Source organism: Danio rerio, chromosome 13 (assembly GCF_052040795.2).
Source record: "Danio rerio strain M-AB ecotype USA chromosome 13, GRCz13ab, whole genome shotgun sequence".
In the NCBI taxonomy this organism is placed as follows: domain Eukaryota; kingdom Metazoa; phylum Chordata; class Actinopteri; order Cypriniformes; family Danionidae; genus Danio; species Danio rerio.
In genome coordinates, this window is record NC_141033.1 from 40,838,917 (window position 1) to 40,854,853 (window position 15,937).

The window sequence follows — 15,937 nt, forward strand, 5'->3', positions numbered from 1 at the left end:
ATTTCACTTTAAGTGTTTGTTTTAACAATATTGTTTAACGTCCAGTAGTTTGAAACTGCTGTTTAAAAAAAGATGATCAAAGTCCTTGTTAAATCAATGATCAATTTGTTTAAATGTACATGTTTTATTGTGTATTATATGATATATTGTCTATTGTGAGATTGTTGTTAATCTGTTTTGTGGCTAGACACCGCTGAACAGGCTCCACTAATTTGAGCTAAATTTAATAAAATTTTACTCAATCCATACTTGTTGAATTTGATCAATATTATTGCTTATAATCTGTTACCTCAATTTTATTGTGTAGATATTAAGTATTATTTTTTAGAGTTGATGAAGTTTGCATGTTCTCTTTGTGTTTGCGTGGGTTTCCTCCACGTGCTTCAGTTTCCCCCACAGTCCAAAGACATGTGGCTAAGGTGAATTGGGTAAGTCCATAGTGAATGAGTGTGTATGGAGATTTTGCAGTGATGGGTTGCAGCTGGAATGGCATCTGCTGCGAAATACATATGCTGGATAAGTTGACAGTTCATTCCACCGTGGTGACCCCATATTAATAAAGGGACTAATCCGAAAAGAAAATGAATGAATGAAAAGATACACATTCCCGTTTGTTAAAATTTCCATTAAATGTTTAAGAATTCAACCACCAATCTCCATGTTTGGTGTACTGTAACTTTTAAAGTAAAACGATCATACCACTTTTAGTAAAAGAGAAACCAAATAAAATAGGTCACCATAAGGAGTCCCAGCAAAGCACACCTATGAAATCACTATGTCAAAGTCACGGCGAGCAAGCCCTTTCCTCCGCCAGCCTTTTCATTTACGTCTTGCGAGGGGCCTTGTAACAAATGTGGAGGCAGAATTCTCAGCAAGTGCATTTTGTCATGCTGTTTTCTTTAGTCCAAATCCCATTGGCTCGCCGAATGCTCATGCATCAACTACAATTTCACCTCTTATATATTGCATGCAAGCAACCCCTGCAGATGGGACCTCCGGAGGTAGAGCGCTTACAGTTTGGGCATGAATCAAGCTGGGCCGTTGTGTCACAGCATTAAGATCACCTGCAACGGGTTTATTTAACAGGTCTGGCCACAGCTGAATGCTAAACCTCTTCTAAATCGCTTTAATCCATGTAAATTCAATTATTCAGCATACAGAGACACACCGGTGACCTTTCGCTACAACAGCAGAAAGCAGCATCGTCGTATTGATTTGTTAATTAAAGAGAAAACTCACTTACCTGTGTACTAAATCATTGATGTGTGTTATTAACATGAGTGCATCTGTTAGGGTGAGAGAGAGAGGGAGAGATCGAGAGAAAAGATGCAGCGTGTTATGATATTGCATTATCTCCAGACATCGATAACGTTTTATAAAGTCTCTGTATAAGCTCTGGTATCGATTGAACGAGGGACACGATTGTGACAGAGGGATGCTGTGCACTGGGTTTTGTTTGTTCCTTGTTGGGAACGTTGAAGATTGCTTTGCTTTTTCGCTCAAACTGCATTTGGCCAGTCCTGACACTTAAACCACGCTGTGTGCATCGAAAAAAAGCTGCGCCTTGACATATTGTAAGTCTTTTCACCGTGGAAATCGATAGTTTTATTGAAAGTTCACTCCTCTTAGGGTTATTTTCTGTTGCCTATTGATCTGCAGGTGAATGAACTCATAACAAACAGCTAACTGCTTTTAGGTTGCACGTCGGCACTGCCAGTTTCCCCAATTATGCGATCGTATGATGAAGTGTTGCTCAGATTACGTGAACGTCTGTGGTGAACAAATAGATTTTTTCTTTTTACACTTTATTTAATTGGAATAATGTGGCATAATGTGAGATTTAGGTTATATATATATTTTTTTTCCATAGTGTAAAAGTATGGTAAAAAAAAATACTAATAGAAATTATGTAATAATAATGGGACACACACAGGGGCAGATTTAGAGATTATAAGGCCCTAAGCAATTCCAGCCATAGGGCCCAAGTCCTAAAATACAACTTTTCAACTTTTATTCATTCATTCATTCATTCATTTTCTTTTCAGCTTAGTCCCTTTATTAATACGGGGTCGCCACAGCGGAATAACTGCCAACTTTTCCAGCGTGTTTTTACGCAGCAGATGCCCTTGCAGCTGCAACCCATCTCTGGGAAACATCCATTCACACACTCATCCACACTCATACACTATACGGACAATTTAGCTCATCCAATTCACCTGTACAGCATGTCTTTGGACTGTGGGGGAAACCGGAACACCTGGAGAAAACCCACGCGAAGGCAGGGAGAACATGCAAACTCCACACAGAAACGCCAACTGACCCAGCCAAGTAGGGCTGTAACGATACACCAAACCCATGATTCGGTTTCATATCACGGTTTTTGACCCACGATTCGGTTCGTATCACGATTTTTTTTTTTCGTTTTTTTACTTTATGATTTGTTTCCATATGGTAACAACGTCCAACAGTCGGTCTTACTTTAAAATTTCTAATTTAGAACTTTCCTTATAATTTATAATTTTGTTGTTATGTTGTGTGTTTTGATTTAATTGATTACAAACTAACTTGATGAACTTTTTTTAGTTGTGAATATGTCATCATAACTTACAGGAGGTGATGTCTTTTTTTTTGTGGATCTGACATGAGTTCATCCTTTGATTTTATTGACGTTGTCATTTGCATTCAGCTACTCACATTAAAAACCAGTCTGTCAGACATCACGCAACAGAAAAACATTGCATGCATGTGACTTAACCAAAGTTCATCATTGGCCAAACTAAGGTCTTCTCTTTCCAAATAAATAAAATAAATAAAAATAAAATGTCGGTTATAAAGAAAAAGTGGCTGGGAAATAATCATAAATATTATGTTGCCATATGGCAACACCATGCGGTAGAGGGTTAAAAGTACAGTATATTAAGTTTTATTTGAATCATTTGTATTTAGTTGTTTAGTTTTAGAAGTTCTTTAACCTAAAACATAGTTTAGTTCTAAGTAAATTGCTTGTGTATTTTGTCAGTTTATCATAATTTTTTCATTGGCTATCTATATATTTAGCAAATCAATAAAGATTATGGTATATAAAGTTATTAATCCTGGTTCATTATTTTCACTGAAAGCAAAATTAATGTAAAGTACATGTTTTAAATCTTGTTATTAGTTTCTATTTAATGCTGTAATTATATACGATCGCATTATTTAATTTTGAAAACATTTATTTGAGGTGGCATGGTGGTTTAGTAGTTAGCACTGTCACCTCACAGCACACACTGTGTGGAGTTTGCATGTTCTCCTCGTGTCTGTGTGGGTTTCCTCCAGGAGCTCCGGTTTCCCCCACAGTCAAAAGACATGCTCTGAATTGGTGAATAGGTAAATTGAATGAACTGAATTGACCGTAGTGTATGAGTGTGTGTGTGAATGTGAGAGTGTGTGGGTGTTTACCAGCACTGGGTTGCGCTGGAAGGACATCCACTGCATAAAACATTTGATGGATAAGTTGGTGGTTCTTTCTGCAGTGGTGACCGCTGGTAAATAAGGGACTAAGCTGAAGGAAAATGACTGAATGAACATTTATTTATTAAAATGATTTATTTTATTTTTGTCACACACTGTTTGTTTTTTCTTCTTTTTTGTACAACCCAAAAACTGTATATTTTAGGAATGGGTTCCTCACAAGAGGGTCTTTGTCATACAAAAGTTAGAAAACTTGTTATAGTGCAAGAACACTCTGTTGTGGTCATCCCTTGAGACTGAATCTCTGACTTTGTCTTTACCAGGTGATGTGCCATGCCTTCTTTCAGGGGCTCTGTGGACTATCATTCTAAGACCCCCCTACAAGAAATCACCATATGAGTGTACCATAACAGTACAATGCATTCATCCTCTCCAAAGGCCAAGCTCCAAACATCTTCCTCAGCTCTGGAGACTGCTGGAGGAGCTCCCTCAGGCTGGACTCGCCAAAAAAAAAAAAAAAAACCCTCAAGAAATGCCACTTCAGACCGCTTGAAGAGTCTTAGCTAGAGTTGTAGATCAACCAGGGACTGATAAAACCTTCAAAAGCGCACAGAAGCTTTGCAGTTTTATACTTCCTGGCCTGCGAGTATGAAATATGTATGCGGTTTCCGAAGGTAGGCAGGTTACCATCAGTGCCTCATGCCTAGTTTTTCTACTTTCTCCCCTCAAGTATGACCAGTAATGGACGGCAAAAAAAGCACTATATGAAGATCTAAGGCCAAACCAGTCTTTGGCTTCCTGAAAAACCCTTTCAGCTTTTTTTTTCTTACATGCTCTAGGCTTTAATCTACCCTCCACTCCATGTTCATGCCAAGCTGCTTCTGTGACGGTGATGCAATTCACTGTCTGACACCAGTATTGTACGTGTTTTGACATCACTTGAACTGATTCTTTGACACATGAACAGACAGTCTTCTTCCTCATATCTAACACATGCCTTTATGTTCACCCTTTAGCTTTTCCAAATGCCGTTGCATATTAATAAATACTAGTGTCATGTCAGTGCTTCAAAATGTCACTTACCTTCATTTAGATTTGATGTGTGAATTAAAATAAGTAATACTTTAAATCCAGTTTGGGATTACCAATGTACTCACTTAGTGGTTTTATTTCACTTACTATAGGTCTAAAGCTTAAACCAATCATATCAATGCAATTACTCTATTTTTTAATTGCTGAATGATTTTCCATGTCTTGAATATTATTTATTTTATTTTTAATAGATTAAATTAACATTTGGATTTGGTATTGTTTTTAATTAGTTGTAGGGACATTTTTCTAGAACTGTTCTTTCCAGCCAAACAAAAGAGAAGCTTGAGCTGTTGCTTAAATGTTGAAATGTTGGTCAAGCCTATGCGGAAAGTAACCGTTTCTTTTCTAATGCAATTCCTGATGTGCATGCTTTAGTCATGTGCTATAGTGCGACAGCCTTCAGCTCTTCACACTTTTTTTATATTCATACTTTTTTTTTCACAGTTGTTCTTTTCCTGTTCCTGTAGCAAATCTGTGGACTTGAGTTGTCAGCAGTTATTTGGTGAAATTGAAGTTTTATGAAACAATAAGGTAAGCTGTTTATTTATATTACTATTATATATATATATATATATATATATATATATATATATATATATATATATATATATATATATATATATATATATATATATATATATATATATATATATATCCAAAAAATATACCACCACTTTGATCATTTAACTGATGATTTGGTAAAAAAATGTTTTAATGGTCCAATTTTTGGCAGGTTTGAGTTACAAAATATTGTCTGATTATGTAGATTTGACTTTGAATTGTGCTGTGGATGAAAAAAAAACTGTCAGACTACATATTTTTTAACAACAAATCATTGTTTGCTATCTTTAAAACACGGTAACATTACTGAGATATCTGAATTAACAATTTTTTAAAGATCCCTCACCCAAATAGTTGTTGAATAGATGATTTCACCCCAAAATTATTTTACTAACCCTTCACTTGTTTCATAGGTTTTTGAGATTTTCTCTGTTCAACATAAAGGAATATATTTTAAATGACCTCCTTAATATACAGTTTGTTTTTATTACTACATAATAACATAATAATACATAATAATTCTAACTTTAACTGTATACTTAGAATTTACAAGACTTGCTAACTTAACATGTCTTGTAATAGATATTGGTGTTATAGCTATTTTTGGGTTTAGATTTATGGGCAGTGATAAGGTTAACTATATTTTGGCAGAAATTTTGTTACAGGCATAGTTCAAACAAGAGAAGTCTACTGTATTCAATATCTACTGTAAACACTCTCAAGTGGTTTCAAGTTTTTATTAGCTTCATCTGTTGAACACCAAACTAAATATTTTGGAGAATGATGGAAACCAGTTGCCATTGATATTTATAGCAGGACTAACTGCTAAAGAGGTCATTACTGTAGCTACTGGATTTCAACATTCTTTAGAGTGTCTTCTTTTGTGTTTAAGAGAAGAAAATAAATCAAAAAGCTATTGAACAAGTGAAGGGTGAGTAAGTTCACTTTTGGGTGAACTATAGTCTATTTACCAACTTTTTGGGTGAAGGAATCATCAAAACTAAAAGGCGAATTCAGCTTTTTCAGAGTAAAACATGTTTTTAAAACTGGCAAACAATGATTTGTTGTTAAAATGATGTAGTCTAACGTTTTTTTTTTTTTTTTTTTAATTTTTGTCCATAACATAATTCAAAATGAAATTCACATAATCTAACACAAGTTATGTTGCAACATACAATATTTTGTAGCTCGAACCTGCCAAAAAAAGTGGACTTTGAAAATAATTTTTTACCAAATCATCTGTTAAATAATCATAGTTGTGGCAGTTTGTGGACACAGCTCTACTGTTAAGCTAAGTGTAATTTTGCCAAACAGGATGCGATCCTGGATTAACATCTATGTTAATCCTGGAAATCCATTCATTTTTGAAAATATAATCCATGCCTCTAATCCCTAACCCAGAACCTAACCCTAACTGTAAATGATTCACAAAATCGGAGGAAATTAATAGTTGAATAACATTGATGTTGGAGTGTTTTTTGATCTGCCCTGACATTTGTTCATTTTCATATGCTTATAAACAAGTGGCTAAAGTCTAACGCCACTGTAAACAAAACAAACTGGGCTACAATAATACAACCTGTTACAGTTTTTACATCTATAATTGTCTTATCAATACAAACAACAATGACAGAGTCTTTCATGACTTAATCTGCTGAAACCCCAGGGAGTTTCATCTGATTGAATATTGATGTCGATTAAGGCAGGGGTTCCCAAACTTTTCAGCTAACTACCCCTAAAATAACAATGAAAGTGACTCGCGACCCCCAAATTCCTCTTAGGTGATTATAAATATGCAAACAGTGCTCATACAACAATAGGCCTATATAAACATGAGCATACTAACAACCCAAAAAGTCTAACAACCATATCATTTTTCATTAATTCATCTTTTTGGCTTAGTCCCTTTATTGATTCGAGGTCGCCACAGCGGAATGAACCGCCAACTTATCCAGCACATGTTTTATGCAGCGGATGCCCTTCCCATCTCTGGGAAACATCCATTCTCATTCACACTCAAACACTACGGATAATTTAGCCTACCCAATAGACCCTTCGCTAAGCCCCGCCCCCCTTAGATACTGTTGCTACGCCTGTCAAGCTTTCATGCCTGGCACGACTTTTACAATGTGTATGCGCCAGTGTCAGACATTCCCAGGGATATAATTAGTCATTTTTGGCGAACAAGTGAAATATCCGAGAAAGCCAAACAAAAAAGGACTGCAGTATGCATTACAGGGGTATATTCACAACATAATAGGCAACCAATTAGAGAATAATTAAATCAAAAATGACGCTAGGTTAGCCTAGCCACTTTATACGCTGACCATTCAACATTCAACACAAGTTTAACCTGGTGCTGTAGCTGACACTATTACTGTGCTGTTAATTTGACGTAAACACGCTGATCCTATGAAAAAATAAAATAAAAAGAAAGACTAATGGCTTTTCATTTGCATGTTGTTGGTTTTTACTATTAAAAGCTACAATTTTTTTATCTTCTGTGGGTTATGGTTAAAATATTTTAATTCTAATAGTTTAACAAAATGTATTTGACTTTTTTAAATTACCAAGTGACCCCCTGTTAATGTCCTGAACCCCCCAGGGGGTCCTGACCCCCATTCGGGAACCACTGGATTAAAGTACCATAAAACCTCCCTGTCTCAGCAGGGTGTTTTTACACCTCTAATTTTAAAATAGCAAGGGAAGTAGGTGAGTCCATCTTTGTTTAAGTGGGAGTAATGGGTGGCCAAAGTGGGAAGGGTTTGCATGAAAAGGGGAGTTACAGAATGTGCACTTGATAATTTTCACAGAGGCAACACAAACACAGGCACAAAGCAGACAGACAGGGACTACGTTTACATGGACATCAGTAATCAAATTATTTGCCTTAATTTGATTAAGACAATAATATGAATAAAGTATTTACATGAGTTTCTTTTTGAATGTTTCTTTCATGATCCCAGTACATGTTATAGCACATAATTGATTAACATCATTGTGTCATCACGCTATCCACATTTCCTCAGGAGTTGCATGTAATTTCTGGTGTTTCATTTTTAATTTGTCGACTTCAACTGCAGTTTGGCACTTTTACTTTTTACTTTTAACATTTCATGCATGCTTCCTATGACAAACGAGATATTGGAGTATGAACGGGTGGAAGAGTGTTGTTTTAATGGAATTTTATACTGCATGCCGTATAAGAGAGAAAAAAAACTGTGTTTTTCAATAACTTAGATGCACTCGGTAGGTGCAGAGAATAGTGTCAGACAGCCGTGTGTGTATAGACTATCCTGTCATAAAATGCAGCAGAAATCCTACACCAGGGGCCTCATGTACGAAGACTTGCGTGGAAATCATACTAAAAAAAATTCAAGAAAAAATTCAGATGTATGAAACACTGCATACGCCGAATTCCACGCATGTTTTTTTGTACATCCGAATGAACGTGAAACTGAGCGCAATATGCACGAGCACAAAACCCCTCCCTGCCTCCTCCCCCGTATGAATATGCTAATGACTCTACTTTGGCAAAACCCAACGAAAAAGCAATGGCAAAAGCAAGCAAAAAGAGAAACTTTGAACAGAATGTGAATTGGAGGTGCTCCTTTTGGAGGTAGACCGTAGAAAAGCGGTGTTATTTGCAAGTTTGTTCTCCGGAATTAACAACAAAAGAAAAAAATAGAGTGGGAGAGTTTAGCTGATGTGGTTAACACAGTTGGGTCTGAACATCGCACTGAGTGAATTAAAAAAGAAATAGTGTGGTTTATAGGTGTAAAATGTTGCACCACCCTTAACAGTCTCAGTGGCGCAACTCGTAAAACGCATGTCAACATGTTTTGACACGTTCGAGCATGAACTCGGTTCCAATCTAGCGTCTGATGAACTCTTTCTTCTTTTTTCCCCGCTACATATCAGATTTTGCCAACTGTTTATCACGAGAAAGACAAGTAGGAATCATTAATAAGTCTGTGCATCATATTTTATTTGCACATTTATTGAATGGAAATGTTTCTGATTCACGTATGCAAATTCATCTTCAGATAATGTCTTTATAGCAATGTGTGTGCAGTAGATAGCTTAGATTACATTGGAAAAACAGGCGACCGCTGCAAATTGTGCTTTAATGTTTAGCTGGTTAACTATATGGTATGGAAACCTTATATACCTGCTAGATGAACCCGTCTCATACAGCTGCCATTGCAAGGCTCAGACACTTTGTGGAGAGCAATTTAACACAACTGCCTCTAGGAGTCGCCAATGGAAATAAAACAGACACGCACAAAAAATGTGTGTATGCCAGCCAAGAAGCTGGCGTGGAGCTGCGCACATTCCCACGTTCAGTTCATCATTAGTAAATCCAAAATTGAGCGATTCTGAACGTGAAACCTGGCGTACACAAAGTTTTTGTGCGTACTCAGCGTTGATACATGAGGCCCCAGGGGTGTCCAAACTCGGTCCTGGAGGGCCGGTGTTCTGCAGATTTTAACTCCAACTTGCCTCAACACACCTGCAAGGATGTTTTTACTGTAAACTTAGTGACTAAATAATTTTGACTAAGGTCTTAAAAAACTGAAAAAGTACTTCTGACAATACTAACTAACTTTTCCATCTAAATAAGCATAATCAAAGAACATTGATCACACACTCCAAATCTGTAGAGACATGACAATCAACACGAACTGGAAAAAAATCTTTGTTGCGACACATTTATGAACACAACACTGACGACCCATGTCTCTAAACAATTCTTCTTCTTCCGCTTGTTTTAATTATGATTAGCAACACAACTTGGTGTCTTCGAAGCTACATCATGGATATTATTGAAGTTGCACCTCATTCACAATAGAGCACAGCACACTGATTGGTTCGAAACAAGTCTTTCTCTTGAATTGAAGATGAAAACTCAACGAAGTCATGCCGTATCGACCATTACAGACATCCAGTCTCTACTCTGGAATTTAACACAAGGATCTCATCGATGTGATGTAGCTTTTTCATTTCCTTTTAAACGGGAAGAAAAAAATTTGCTCTAAACCAGGGGTGGCCAATCCTGTTCCTGGAGAGCTACCTTCATGCAGATTTCAGTTGCAACCCATAATCAACACACCTGCCTGTAATTATCACGTGGTGTTCAGGTCCTAATTGATTGGTTCAGGTGTGTTTGATATAGGTAGCAACTGAAATCTGCAGGAAGGTGGCTCTCCAGGAACAGGATTGGCCACCCCTGCTCTAAACAATGCAAAAACAACCAATCTTCTTTTTTTTTTTGTAAAAAAAGGGGTGCTAATAGTGTTTTTTTAGCAACATATATATGACTGTCAAAATCTCAAAAAATGGGTTTTGGTGTTTCATGACCTTTTAAAGAATGTGTTCGAGTTAGGGAAATCACATTAACACGTGAATCGCTTGTTCTGTACATGTTTATTTTCGGATGCATACATTTAGTTTACATCATATATAACAAGGAAATTGTTTTGCTAATGCCAATTATGTTTGAAAATGACCTAAAAATACCTTTTTTTTTACAGGCAAAGATGGAGAGTCACCTCAATATTAGCATTCTCACCAGTGTCCCAGCTACTGTAGGAAATGCTTGCGGAATCGACTTCAGTCAAGACGGGATCTTCCTTCCCGTTCTGTATGGAATCTTCTTCGTTATCGGCACCCCTTTAAATCTGCTGGCGCTCTTCGGACTTTACAAACTAATCCAATCAGAGAACGTTCTACCTGTGTACGTTATTAACCTGCTGATCTCAGACCTAATTCAACTCCTGACTTTGCCTTTATGGATGGATTATTACGCCAATGGACACAACTGGCGATTTGGGCCCCGTAGTTGTCAGTTCATGGGCTTGTTTTTCTACATCAGCATTTACGCGGGCATCTTCTTCATGTGTATCATCGCTCTAGAGCGGCACCTAGCCATCGCCAGACCTCTCAGCTTCAAGCATCTCCGCAACTTGAGGTTTGCTCGTTGGATCGCTATCTCCATTTGGGTTCTAATTGCGGTGCCACCTGCCATCGCGTTCGACAAGCTCTTCCCCAAGCAGGAAAATTACACGCTTTGTATTGAAAAGTATCCCTCAGAGGGCAGTTTTATCACCTACCGGCTGATTACTCTGCTTGTGTCCTTCATCATACCCCTGAGCTTCATTGTCGGTCTCCACAGAAAGACGGTCCGCTCGCTGATGGCAATCAACTCGCTTTTATCCGAGGAGAAGAGGAGCATCAGGGGTCTGCTCACTCTTCTGGTGGCCGTATTTGTCACGGTTCTGGGGCCCTATCATTTCATCGGCTGTGTGAAGTATGTCGGACTGCTGATACACAGCAGCAAGTGCGTTTGGGAGAAAGCGGTGTTTGTGCCCTATCAGTTAGGACGAGGCCTTCTGAGCCTTAACAGCTTGCTGGATCCTGTGTTTTACATCTTCCTCCGCAGAGACTTCCGTGCTGCCGCTGGGAACTACTTGCCCTGCCTAAGGAAAGTGAGAAGTAGATCATATCAAACAGAGAAGCCAACAAGTTCTACTCAAGACTGTGATTAAACATTTCCCCTGGATATGTGTTTGAAATCTGGACAAAGATCTATGTGTCTAGTTTTAAAAACGAATGTTTAATTAGATCTATGATGGCTCCATGGTCTAAGATTAATATTATACCATCATTATATTTAACCAGCAGATATCAGAAGAAATTTTTTTTCCAAATCATGACGTATATCCAATTGAAACAGTCCTGAAATGAGAAAGAAACGTAAGCTTGATTTTGTCCTTTGGGAACTAAATGGATTGTTGGAAGATGGGTGTTGCAAACAAAATGGAGGAAGATTAAGGAATGGAGAAAAGCAAGGTAGCAACGAGACACACCCTGATAGCTCCACCCTAAAGGCATTCCTTGTGACCAGAAGGGAACTGGGTTTGAGAATGACACAGTTGGTATAGATTGAAGAACATGTCTGGAGAAAGCACCATATGGTTGGCAAGCTCTATGAGAGTATTACAGAAATGGTTGTGGAGGAAGCCCCCTATATACACTATGGAGATGGTTTAGCTTTGTTTTATGCAAATGACTAACCTTGAGCATGTGGCACTCATTTAGAATGCTGGATTTAGAATTGACTAAACGAAATTGGCTGTAATGTATGTGTGTGAATGAGTGTATAGGTGTATCCCAGTACGGGGTGGAGGCAGGAAGGGCATCTGCTGGAATTGGCGATTCATTCCACTGTGGCGACCCCTGATAAGGGACTAAGCCAAAGGAAAATGACTGAATATTATTTTATCTTGTTTTATTTTTTCAGAGCTTACGAAAATCAATTAGCCCTGTTTCTACATAATTTTCTTTAATGGTCTTCAAAGTTAAAGGCTAACTGTCTCTAGGTATTAGAGACTAGACTTTAAAAAATAATGATACAAATGCTATCACTGGCAAGTAGACTTTTGTACCTATAGAAGCAAGAAAAAAGTTCATTTGGTACTTTAAATGTACTTTAATTTTAGCACATATATTAGTACATAAAAGTAAAAAATTTAAGTTTGAATTGATATTGAAACCCCAGGTACAGTGTTTGTACTTTTATTTCTGAGAGTGAACCTTAAAAGGGTAGTTCAACCTTAAAATTACCTCACCATCAAGTGGTTCCAAACCTTTCATGAGTTTCTTTCTTCTGTTGAACACAAACGAAGATATTTTATATAAAGCTGGAAACCTGTAACCATTGACTTCCATAGTAAGAAAAAGAAATGCTATGAAAATCAATGCTTACAGGTTTATATATATAAAAAACATGATCATGGCCACATCCAAGTGAGTCACGTTTACAGGAAGCTGAGATGTGACTAGTAAAATAAGTTCCCTCATGACTTCATGATTAGTATGCGAAAAGCTTGATTCCCATGTTAAATTCCATCCTGCAGTTTTTAGGCGACATCTTTTTAGGAAACATCAAATTGGCAGATTTTCAGATCTCCAACTGTAGTGTGTCTTACTGTGAGATTTTTTGTGCCAAATGAATAATTACACCCACAGCCATCAACTGCAAACGTGAGACAGACAGAAACGTCAATTGCCAAGGGTCGCAGCTTGCTTTGAAATCATTACACTTTGCAATTATAACATGTTATATAGATTTTTTTTAAGTATTAGCCAGCATTATCTACATAATTACTTCTGTTAAATTAAGATGTGTATTTTTAGGTCATTGAAACTCTTTCTCTTGTAATGCTATGAATTGTACCAGAGGAAAAACCTGCTATATGAAGGATTTTTGGCCATACATTCACATAAATGCAACAACGCCGGAGGAAACCATTGACCCGATTTAGAAATGTCAGTATTCAGCACTTTTTGTAGAGTGAACTTTAGAAACTTTGTTATATTGCTGTATGTGATTGTTTATTTAGTAGTGTATTATATAGTGTATTATATTTAAAAAATCTGTCTAATCAATGATTGCATTGCAATGTTTATTCATTTTTTTCTAATAAATGTTTAATAGTAACACTGTTAAAAAAAGAAAAGCACACTTTTGTGAGGTGCACTGGCACTAGATGAAAGACTATTTGTGTGGCTGTTTTTGTTTCTATGGAAACATATTGGCAAGATTATTACTAAATAATAATGGCAAAATCATATTTAATTCCCAGAAGAAAGTCTGATTACAGCTTTTTTTTTTAAATACTAAGATTATAGTTACCTTCAAAGAATAAACTTTGTACAATGCAAACAGTGATGTAAAATACACTCACCGGCCACTTTATTAGGTACACCTGTCCAAATGCTCATTAACGTCAATTTCTAATTAGCCAATCCCATGGCAGCAACTCAATGCATTTAAGCATGTAGAAATGGTCAAGATGATCTGCTGCAGTTCAAACCAAGCATGAGAATGGGGAAGAAAGGGGATTTAAGTCACTTTGAACTTTGCATGGTTGTTGGTGCCAGACAGGCTGGTCTGAGTATTTCAGAAACTGCTGATCTACTGAGATTTTAACGCATAATCATCTCTAGGGTTTACAGAGAATGGTCAGAAAAAGAGAAAATATCCAGTGAGTGGCAGTTCTCTGGGTGCAAATGCTTTGTTGATGTCAGAGGAAAATGGCCAGACTGGTTCCAGTTGCTAGAAAGGCAACAGTAACTCAAATAACTATTTGTTACAACATAGGTATGCAGCCAATCTAGTTGAGCATTGTGTCAACGCCACAGCCTACCTGAGTATAGTTGCTGACCATGTCCATCCCATTATAATCACAGTGCACCCATCTTCTGATGGCTTCCAGCAGGATAATGCACCATTTCATAAAGCGTAAATCATCTCAGACTGGTTTCTTGAAAATGACAATGAGTTCACTATACTCAAATGACCTCCAATCAACAGATCTCAATCCAATAGAGCACCTTTGGGATGTGGTGGAACGAGATTCAAATCATGGATGTGCAAATCATGGATGTGCAGCCGACAAACCTGCAGCAACAGCGTGATCATGTCACTATTGACCAAAATCTCTGAGGAATATTTCTGTACCTTGTTGAAGCTATGCCATGAAGGATTAAGGCAGTTCTGAAAGCAAAAGGGGGTCCAAACCAGAACTAGTCAGGTGTACCTAATAAAGTGGCCAGTGAGTGTATGTTCTTTAAATATTTGAATATAATTTGGCAATAGTTTTGTTGTGAAAACCTGGCAACCCTGTTGTGTGGGACTTTGTTTTTATTCACTGTATGGATATAGCATGAAGAATAACGAGGCACAAAAAAAATTACAAAATACAATGAATAAAATAAAACTGCTTGTACTATAAATGTACTATGTAAATGTACTATAAACTGTGTTCATTATTAAGGCAATAAAATACATTCAGATAATACCATAATATAAAAGAATACAAAGTAGCAATAACAAACAACATAATGAGCTATTTTGATAAGCTATGAATAGCTGTAAAGTGAATTAAACCACCAACAATGAAAAAATGGTGGATAGTGGATATTTTTCTTTCGTTCTATGTATTTTTATCTTTCATATACCCTTATATGATATATTTACTGTGAATATTTCAAGAGATAATGTTGTTGCTTTTTCGACAGTAATCTCACTAACATTATGGTATCTCATTCATTTCATCTGCAATGCTTTTATCCAAGTTCCTTAGCAAAGCAGGAACATTTGAGACATTCTGAAAGTGTTATATTTCGGATGCTATATACCCTTCTCGAAAATCTGAACACCTTTCAAAAGCACTGTAATTCAAAGCGAACATGTTGTGTTCACGCCAGCGGTGTTGTTAATGTGCTCCTTCTTTGACAACATCTTCAAAAGTTGTCAGACTTTTTCTTCTACTGAAGTCTACTTTTGATCATATTTTAAGGAAGAGTGTAGGCCGAGCAGCTATAACATATACAACTACCCACATGCTACTCTTTCAGTTGCAATATTCCATACATAACATCATGCACTTTATTTGACAACAGACCAGATTTAAATTTGTAAGGTTGATGAACCAGGAAGGTTCGTAGTGGGTTCTCTATGAATTGTAAAGCAAGAAACTTCGAAAAAAATTATGGCACTATTTGCTGATGTAATGTGCAAAGTGATGGTTTATTTATACAAGAGTGAAAACAAAAATAACCTAAAACCCAGCAAAGTAACAAAATAATTAAAACCGAAAGAACAAATAAACAGCAAACAAACAATATATGTATTACAACCACACTATTATACACAGCTAGGTCTCAAGTTGCAAACGGCTCCACTGAATCTACCTCGCTCGTCACGTTGACTGACCCGCAATTTGTTTGGGACTTCCTTTTAAAGGCGAAGCCCCGCCCCTTT

General features: G+C 37.0%; 1 protein-coding gene across 3 annotated transcripts; it reads left to right on the top strand.

Annotated features, from left to right (window-relative positions):
* Window positions 1-4,868: 4,868 nt before the first annotated feature.
* zgc:171579 lies at window positions 4,869-14,972 on the top strand. Of its 3 annotated transcripts, none has more exons than XR_015505164.1 (3): window positions 4,869-5,076; window positions 10,641-13,836; window positions 14,728-14,972. XR_015505164.1 is itself a non-coding variant. In NM_001113581.1 (2 exon segments), a coding segment is annotated over 1 exon segment (1,008 nt). In that variant the 5' UTR covers window positions 4,986-5,076; window positions 10,641-10,646; the 3' UTR covers window positions 11,655-12,637.
* The last annotated feature ends 965 nt before the right edge of the window (window positions 14,973-15,937 follow it).